At 26.1% G+C, this 9,865-nt stretch overlaps 1 protein-coding gene across 7 annotated transcripts; it reads left to right on the top strand.

Annotated features, from left to right (window-relative positions):
- Positions 1 to 4,132: 4,132 nt before the first annotated feature.
- LOC104231191 (uncharacterized) lies at positions 4,133 to 9,307 on the top strand. Of its 7 annotated transcripts, none has more exons than XM_070170703.1 (10): positions 4,133 to 4,379; positions 4,657 to 4,811; positions 4,927 to 5,197; positions 5,987 to 6,061; positions 6,149 to 6,272; positions 6,355 to 6,530; positions 7,190 to 7,303; positions 7,377 to 7,496; positions 8,513 to 8,681; positions 8,957 to 9,307. In XM_070170703.1, the coding sequence occupies exons 2-5, from the start codon at positions 4,800 to 4,802 to the stop codon at positions 6,196 to 6,198; spliced, it is 408 nt and encodes a 135-aa protein (XP_070026804.1). In that variant the 5' UTR covers positions 4,133 to 4,379; positions 4,657 to 4,799; the 3' UTR covers positions 6,199 to 6,272; positions 6,355 to 6,530; positions 7,190 to 7,303; positions 7,377 to 7,496; positions 8,513 to 8,681; positions 8,957 to 9,307. The 7 variants fall into 7 exon arrangements, 6 of the variants coding, with proteins under 6 accessions (XP_070026804.1, XP_070026800.1, XP_070026803.1 ...); XM_070170699.1 differs by having other exon boundaries at positions 7,154 to 7,303; XM_070170702.1 differs by having other exon boundaries at positions 6,355 to 7,051.
- The last annotated feature ends 558 nt before the right edge of the window (positions 9,308 to 9,865 follow it).

Genomic DNA, 9,865 nt, shown 5'->3' with positions numbered 1-9,865 from the left:
AAGAAGGACTAAAGAGTAAGTATGGAGATCTATTCCAAGGCATTTTCTTCTTTAGTTTTTACTTCGGAGAATTGTATTGGTTCCCCTTAGCTTTGTGCGACTTGTCAAGTATTCTAAAATAAAATTTTTATTTTTACTTATCACTTTTTACATATCAAAAGAAAAATAATTTATTTTTCCTATTTTACTTTTAGCATTTATTACTCATTCCAAATTATTTTCTAAATCCATTAAGACTATACCAATTAATATTGGTATCATGGTAAATTATATACCTTAATTATCTATATCTATATTATATTAAAATGAGAGTAGTATGTATTGTGGTTAAGCCAAGTGTCAAGCTAAAATGAAGTCACTTGGCAATTTTAGGACAATATTAATAATTAAAAATTATATATAGAAACATAATTAATGGAGGTAGTTTAATGGATCTTATACATAATCTAAATAGATTTGGACAAATCTAATCTATATATCTATATTTAAATTTATATGTATATTTGTATCAATATCTATATCTATATCTATATCTATATCTATATTTATATCTATATATTGATTCACTCATAGATTTACTTCTATGTTAGCCAGAAATATAGAGGTAAAAAATTAATTAAAAACTATAATAGAAAAAAATATATATAAAGACGTAAATTGAGATAACCTATGACTATTTATACTTTGGAGTAAGTTAAAATATAAAATAAAACTAAAAATTACTTAAGATATTAAAGATTTATTGAGTTTAAAAACTAAATAAATTCAAGCAGCAAAATAAGATCTTACATAAAGTATACAAATTAATTATAAGGTAAGAGAAAAATTAAATAATCAGCAAAAGATATTTTAATAACAAGAAAAATAAATTCATATTAATATTGATAAATCGTGCAAACAAATATTTTATACGTAAATATTACTACAATATTTAGATATAATGTGTTCAAATAATTAAGAAAATATTTTTCTATGATTAATATTTGAATTGAGTTTAGTTAGTTTAAGTTTGAAATCATACCATAATTTTTTGAAAATATGGTCCAATTAAGAAAATAAAATGATAAAAATTATTTGAATTTGAGATGAGAAAGTATTTTAATTTTTATCTATATTATATTAGAATGAGTGTGGTAAAAATAGATATTTAATTCAAACATGCTAATAAAAATTTACATGGCAATGTAATAATATTAGGTATTGAATAATATAAAATCAATAATAAATAATAAATAGAAGAAAAAAAACTAAGATTTTTTATCATAGGAAAAAGTGTAAAACTTATTTAAATTTGAGATGAGAAAGTTTTTTATATTATGATAAGAAAAGTCATTATATAAGTCCGCATAACTCAAGTCTAATAGTAAAATAAAAAACTAAAAATATTGAACAATAAAAATAAATTAGATATAATGTAAGGATATTTATAAATCATAAGTTTAGAAAATAAAATAAAGTAAATATACAATACTTAAAAATATTATTAAATTTTCTAGCAATATTTTTGAAACAAAATAAATATTTATTTTATAATTAAAAATTATATACTTATCTTATATTATTAAAGAAAAGTAGTTGAGAATGATATTAAATAAATTTACGAGTTAATGAAAAGCCATATAAAACGTAATAAGACTATATATTAGATTAAAAAATAGAAAAATTATGTTAACTTATTAGAAATTTATTATTAAAAATGAAAAGAAAAGACTCTTTGAATTTAAGATTAGAAAGTTCTTAAAACTACGATGCGAATGCTCAAATTATGAATAATACCATAAAATTGAAGTCTTATTTATGAAAAGTAAAACAATAATAAAAAATAAAATTATAAATTATAAAATAAATTTATAATATAGATAATTTTAGAAAAATTTATTTTGTATCTTAAAACTAAAAAAGTTTTTATGTAAAGAAGTAAAAGACAGTGAAAATATTACTACAATATTTAGATATAATATGTTCAAACAATTAAGAAAATATTTTCTGTGATTAATATCTAAATCGAGTGAAGTTAGTTTGAGTTTGAATGCATAGCATAATTATTTGAAAATGCGGTCCAGTTTAGAAAATAAAATGATAAGAATTATTTGAGTTTGAAATGAGATTTGTTTTTGAAAATATTACGTAAAGAATTAAAATGATAGTAAAAATATTATTACAATATTTAGAAATAATGTGATAAAAAAATTAAGAATTTTTTTCTATGATTAAATAAATTTTTAAAAATACAAAATAAATTTCTAATATTGGTAATCTTAATAATGAAAATTAAAAATTAAATTTTATCTTATAGCTAAAAAAGAACAAAAATTTAATTACATCTAATACAAAATTAATTATAAGAGAACTCAATACATTTGGAACATGATAATCAAATAACTTATGTATTAATATTTTAGACTTATGATTAATATCTGAATCGAGTGCAGTTAGTTTGAGTTTGAATGCATAGCATAATTTTTTGAAAATGTGGTCCAGTTTAGAAAATAAAATGATAAGAATTATTTGAGTTTGAGATGAAATTCTTTTGAAAAAAAATATTACGTAAAGAATTAAAATGATAGTAACAATATTATTACAATATTTAGAAATAATGTGTTCATAAAATTAAGAATTTTTTTCTATGATTAAATAAATTTTTAACAATATAAAATAAATTTCTAATATTGGTAATCTTAATAATGAAAATTAAAATTAAAATTAAATTTTATCTTATAGCTAAAAAAGAAAGAAAATTTAACTGAATCTAATACAAAATTAATTATAAGATAACTCAATACATTTAGAACATGATAATCAAATAACTTATGTATTATATTTTAGACTAATTAAAAGTTACAATTTAAAACAAAATATGACATTATTTTGGTTATAGGTAAAATATTAATATAAAACTAATTAACATTTATAGTAGGAAAGAGAATGTATATTAAAAAAAATAGAGGTAGTGTGAGGATACTTATACTTTAAATTAATTTTAATATAGATAAAATAAAATAATTAATTATATTTAAAAATATTTCTGACAAATTTAAATGATTAAAATATTATGAATAAGAGGATAAAAGCATAAAAAATATATCAAATTTCGAGAATAAAACATTTATTTTTATCACATACTATTAAAAGGATAATAAGCAAGACATTAATTTAATTATAATCTAACAAAAAATTATATGATAGTATAATAATATGAAATATTAAATAATACAATAACTATAAGAAAAGAACAAAACAAAAAAAGAATTTACGTAAAAATGATGTGATGAATAAGACATATTTGACTTCCTGATAAAAATAAAGTGATTGTAAGAATTTTGTTAAAATAATATGATCTAATGTGCTCAAACAAGACAGATCACAATATGACATGTTTAGTATTCTTTAATATCGACAACGGAATGAAATGCAAGTACTAAAATCAAGGGGTTAGGTTGCTACAAATATATGTTAAAAAGATTGGTTGTCTACTACGAGATTTGATCAATAATTTCATATCCTGCTTCATAATTAAATTCTCATGTTATATAATTTTTATCTGAGAGATATATATTTTAAGGTTATTATGATTCAAACAACATACATCGCAATTTGAAATAATTTGTCTGCGCATCACGCGGGTACTAATTTTAGTTTACTTAAAAGGAAGAAAGTCAGGCGTGAGATTTTGCCAAGTGTCATGTGCATAAAATGCCATGTAGCAATTTAGGACAAAGCAGTTAATATAGTTAAAATTAGTTTCTCTTTCAAAGTTTTGAATTTGAAAACAAATTTCTTTTTAAATATTCAGTAGTTTCTACTATTTTTAAAATACTGTATTTTTTATATGAAAGATGAATTGGGACTTCGGCGCATTTGAAAACAAATTTCTTTTTAAATATTCAGTAGTTTCTACTGTTTTTAAAATTTAGTAGTTTCTACTATTTTTAAAATACTGTATTTTTTATATGAAAGAGGAATTGGGACTTCAGCGCTTAAATCCCACGCCATTAGTTAGTTTAGGTGAAATTAGTTTCTTTTTTTAAATTTTAAAATAATTAAATAGGTATATTATTTTATTAAAGAACCATTGCTTTCTACTAATTTTTTAAAAATAGTACTTTTTATAACGAAAGAGAGGAATTGGGAATTCGGCACTTCAGTAAAATGCCCTTCCTTCGCCTATTTTCCCTACAAATAGCAATCCTACAAATTGGGCTTCAATCTCACTATCTCTCACCACGATTTCTAACTCCTCACCCACGAATTCTTTCTCTCCTAGGTTCTCAGTAACATGATTTCATAGTTTTGTAAAATCATTTTTTTACTTTTACAATATATACTTCTATTCTTTCTCCTTCGTGTGCATATCAAACAGCAATTTTGGACTACAAGAGGTGATCGCTATGATTTGTATTTCATGAACAATCTTTATTCCTGTTCGGATTTTATTTCTGGAACAGATTATTTCTGTAAAATTTGTTGATGGCGTCACTTGTATGGAAACTATTGTTTACCAATTTTAGAGTTATACCGCAGATTCTTGCTGATGACTTTTTGGAGAATCATCAGCAATAAGTCAATTGCTTCACATGATCTCTTACTTCATATGTGTTTCTATAAGCATTTTGTTGGAGTTTCTACTTATATTTATAAATACCTCTCTATTTTCAGGACTTAATGGCGGCTGAAATAAATTTCTTTAGTGAAATTAACAGCTAGTCAATAAATTGGAAATTAAAGGTTCGTGTTGTTAGGCTTTGGGAAAATTCAAATCACGATAGACCCATACACTTTTTTCTATTGAGATTATTGTGATGGATGAAAAGGTATTGTTTTAAACTTTACGATTACTTTCTATTTTGCATTGTTTATATATGCCCAAGTATATTACAGTCATATACAAAATAACTTAGTCGTTTTAACTAATTAACTATTTTTTAGGGCGACCGCATTCACGCAAGTATTGGTAGGTCTTTTATCCAAAGGTTCAAACAACAAATTAAGGAAATGAGTTTGTACATCATGAGGAATTTCGTGGTTTGTCCAAATAATATGACACTGAAGACCAAAAACCACAAGTTCAAGTTGATGTTCATGCATAAGACCACTGTTGAGGATATACGTGATCCACATTTCAATATGCATATCTTCAAATTTAGAACCTATGAGCAGTTGTCAAATCCCCAAGAATTTGACAATACTGAGCTATTCGGTAATTAAATTTCTCTCATTTTTTCCAATTTCATTTTACTTTTCCTTATTTGTTATCTATCGTGTGAGTGCTAATTGAGAAGTAAATCAATACTAATTACAGTACATAAGATTAAAGCTTAAGTTTTAGATTAAAATTGAATTTGCTGACATTGAGATACAAGATTATGAGTAAGGTCCATGTGAATCAAAACCTTCCGATTAATCTCTGTTTTCGTGGCATCAAAATGTGTTCAAACAAAATATTCAGGGCGATGTTCTCTTCACATGGAATTCCATTTCTTTATCTCTCACTAATTTATTTGAAGAGAATTAACAACTATGTAACTTAACTAGTATCTTTCTCACAAGTAAACTAATAGTTTGGTTCACCTAAGACTGACACCCATTGCCTTAAACTAACAGTTTGTTTCACCTAAGACTAAATGCAGATGGTATGTTAGGCAAGATGCTCATATTTAAATTCCTGTCAAATATTTTACTTAAGTTGTTTTATATACCTGAATGCTAACTACTTGGTTTTGTTGTAACTAATGAAAAGTAATTGTAAAATTGAGGTGTCCTCTATCAAAAATGACAATATAATTTCTATCTTATAAAAATATAATTTTCAGTTTCAGTTACTATTCTATAATCTCTTTCCTGTCTTATATGTTTAGTATACCAATTGGTATATCTTAGGTAGATCATGAAATTTAACAATTCTTTTACAATCTTTATTTATATTGTCCATAATGATTACTAATTTTTCACATATTTCCTTGGTCAATGTTATTGGCAAAATTATAAGCTATAAAGACGTACAATCTATCAAACAAGATGATAGCATCCGTTTGTTCACGAACATTGAGATACAAGATTATGCGTAAGCTTGTCACAATTTATTGAACTAAGTAAATATTTCAACAATTCTTTATTTTGATTCCTATGCTTAACCTTATAATAATTGTAGGAGCAATAACATTTCTGCAACTCTTTGGGAAGACTTTGGCGAAAAGATAAGCCACATTTGAATGGATCCAATGATAAACCTGTTGTTGTTGTCATGCAATTGATTAGAGCACATCGATATCGAGGTTATTAAATTATCTACTTACTTTATAATACAATGTCTCTATACAATTAGTAAACTCTTAAATATTAATTTTATGTGTGCAGAACAATATTCGGTGAGGAAAAAGAGGCACATGTCGAAGCTTTGGATCAATTCAAATCTTCCTCAAGCTGTTGACTTTTGCTTCGGGTCCATAATAGCCCGTTTGGCCAAGCTGCAAAAATCAGCTTATTTTGAGAAGTGCTTTTTTTCAAAAGTACTTTTCTCAAAAGTACTTGTGGTGAGAAGCAGTTTGTGTTTGGCTAATTAGTTTGAAAAACACTTCTGATCAGTAATTAGTGTTTGACCAAGCTTTAAAAACTGCTTCTAAGTGTATTTTTCTCAAAAGTGCTTCTCAAAAAAGTGCTTTTGCAGAGAAGCTACTTTTTTCTGCTTTTCCAAAACTGCTTCTGCTTCTCCTCAAAAACACTTTTTTTTACTTCCAGAAGCTTGGCCAAACGCCTCAATTTTTGGCCAAAAGTATTTTTGGCAAAAAAAAGAAGCACTTTTGGCCAAAAATAAGCTTGACCAAACAGGCTATAAGTTATATTTCATTTAAGGATATTTCGAATTAAATTTTACTCTTAATATTTATTAACGTATCTCGACTTTAAAAATAAAAACATAATGGTTTCTGTGTGTGGAGAAAGCTCACAAAGAATTACTCAAATTTTATCTCACAAAACTCATTCTGTTGCTGAGGAGCTAACATCTGGAAGTATTGAAGTTAAAACTATTGAAAATTTGAGTGATTGTAAGCATGTGAGTACCTACTTTTAAATTTTGTTAATTTTTAATTAGCACAAATTTTATCTTATCTTTCTCTACATAACATTTGTATATACAATTTTTATGCGCAACTAGGAAATTTCTAAGTTGTAGCAACTATTGTACACGTAGAATTAGACCGTGGATGGTGTTATTTAGCATGCAAAAATTGCGCAAAGAAAGTGGAGAAATAGGGGAAAAATTCTATTGTAAGAAATGCGAGCAGATTCAATCTGCCACTTATAGGTATGACCATAATTTATAGTTTTTTTTTACTATTATTAAAGATTAAAAATTTAAAAACACAAACTCTTTCCAGGTACATGCTACAAGTTAAGGTGATGGAATGCACTGGTAAAATTTCTTTGTTGTTGTGGGATAAGGATGCAACTAAGATTATCGAAAAGTCGGCAAATGATTTAAGGATCCTGTATTTGAGGTATATATAATACAATTGCTTAGAAAAATAAGACCATCAACGTTGAAAAAAGTGGTACATGATCCATTCCCTGCATCTCCTTTCCTTCTTATTTATGGGGTAGTTTACTTTGTGTCTATATGCATGTTAGAACTGATATACTTGAAAGAACTTTAGGTTAACCAATAACGTCAAAGTTCTTTTAAGTTTAAGTTACAAAGTCATTAAGATATGATTTTTAAATTTCAAATGAGCTTATTGCTAAATATGTATGTCTTTGCTCTTATTAGATTCATTATACTTGAGAGGTTTGATAAGTTTGAACTTCGAAAGGATGGTAATAGTTCTCTGTTTTTAGGTGTCCCTGAGTTTCGCTAAAGTTAAGATAGTTGTAGTTAATCACTGAAAAAGTTAAGTTCCGTTTTTAATAGTTCTCTATTTTTAGCTTATCGCTAAAGTTTCACTTTGTTTTGAAGTTCTTTAAAATTTGGGTTTGTTCTTTTGCAGTTAAACACTTAAAAAGCACCATAGACCCAAGCAAATCTACTTTTGTTTACAAGTATTGTATGAAAGCTAGAATAATTTTGACATTAACCCTAGCTATTCAATCTTTATAAGACAGTGATTAACAAAAAAAACAAGAAAAAATGGTTCAATCTCTGATAACGATGGTGCTGAATTTGAGGTTACAAAATATTATTAAAATGGTTTGAGTTTGGCGGCAGCACTAAAGTGCAAAATTCAGCAAGTATTAATGAACGAAGAGGCTTTTGCATTAAAAAAAACTTATGCTTTCATTTTAGTTTCCTATCTTCTGCTTTAGTCTTTTTATATTAAGAGCTTTATTTAGTGTATTATTCCTCGCATTTAGCGTATGCTTAATAACACACTTACTATGAGAATTGAAGCATCGTCTTTGTAATAATTTAATCCATTCTAATAAGGAACAAACAAAATGTGTGTACCGTATTACATTTACTTTTTTACTTTTGTTGTTGTAGCTTCTATTAACTACAGTCATTATATCTTTTTGTTAGACTTCTGGTGCTGCAGACGACTCTTCATGTCCAATGGAGATAGAAAATATTGTTGAAAAAAGGTGGATGTTTAAAGTTGAGTTTAAGAGTTCCAACAATCAGAATAAAGATGAAGTCTTAAAAGTTGTTACGCTTACTGACGACGACTCCACAAGAAGAGATGTTCAAAGTATGTTTCAATACTCAATTTTTCTCAGTTTTCCTATTTGTGATTGAATTAAATTTTAATTATGATACACATTTTTTTATAGGATCCAGATTTCAATAAAAACAAAGTTAGTCATGAAGATAACGAAATTACGGTGATTTTACAACTCATTATAAATATTGTTTTACATAATTCATTCTTTTAATTTAATGATTTGCAGGTTATAAAACAATAAAGCAACAAGAACTATAGATTAAGTATTGATTTTCACAAGTTTTTGTGTTTTAAATATGTAGGATTCCATTGAAGATAATGAGTTGATCAATGTTGCAAATACACATGCTAAGATAGGTATAACTAATCCTACAGCAGTGGTTGAAGAAGATTCGAATGCATAACTATCGGGAAATAAGATCAAGAGAGTAGTTACAAAGAAGAAGATAACATAAGTTGTTTGATATGTAACAGTTGGAGAAACTAAGAACTGTCTGATTAGTTAGTTTATTAGTTTTATTACTTATGAAAAAGATGTTTGAATCATTTCATGTTTTTCTTGGCATTGAACTTTTCCTGTTTAGTTAGTTTGGTATTTTCATTTGCTACGGACAAGATATCTCAATCAGTTCATGGTTCTTTCAGTTGTTAAATTTTTTCTATATAGATACGTAAGACAGTCCGCATAATTTAAAAGCTTCATTGATTTTTCACTTAATTAGGCTATGAGCCAGTGTTGGTTATTTTTTGACCCATTTCACTGTTATGTTAGTTTTATATGTAGTCGAAGAATTTTTTTGCATTCTTGGTTGATATATTTCTCCATTAAGCTATCTATAATTGACGTGCGACGAGCAATCTTGAATTCATGTGAGTTTGAAGGTTAATTGATGAGTAGAAACTGATAATGGATCAACCGCTATTTTCAATCTTGGTTGATCAACTGGTTTGTTGATACGATGAACACACTGTGATTATTACGTATTTGGTTTTTCTGAATTTTATCATGTACAACTTATATTTAAAAATTTTAGGTGTGGGTAAGACTTTATTTCTTTTACGTGTCTCAGATGGCTCCTTCACCACCAGTTTTATCACCATTATTGGGTAGTTATCCTCTCATTTCTTTCTTGACATTCTACGGTTTTTATTTTCATATCTTGGTATTTTTCTTAAACTGCTCGTGTTTAAATCCTAAAGAAAAATATATA

Source organism: Nicotiana sylvestris, chromosome 1 (assembly GCF_000393655.2).
Source record: "Nicotiana sylvestris chromosome 1, ASM39365v2, whole genome shotgun sequence".
NCBI lineage: Eukaryota > Viridiplantae > Streptophyta > Magnoliopsida > Solanales > Solanaceae > Nicotiana > Nicotiana sylvestris.
Note: the sequence above shows the minus strand (reverse complement) of the source record. Positions and strands in the feature narration are given on the sequence as shown.

Coding starts and splice junctions, on each gene's coding strand:
- LOC104231191 (XM_070170703.1), top strand. Junction 5,198..5,986: donor TGACAATACTGAGCTATTCG/GTAATTAAATTT, acceptor CAAAATTATAAG/CTATAAAGACGTACAATCTA. Junction 6,062..6,148: donor ATTGAGATACAAGATTATGC/GTAAGCTTGTCA, acceptor TAATAATTGTAG/GAGCAATAACATTTCTGCAA.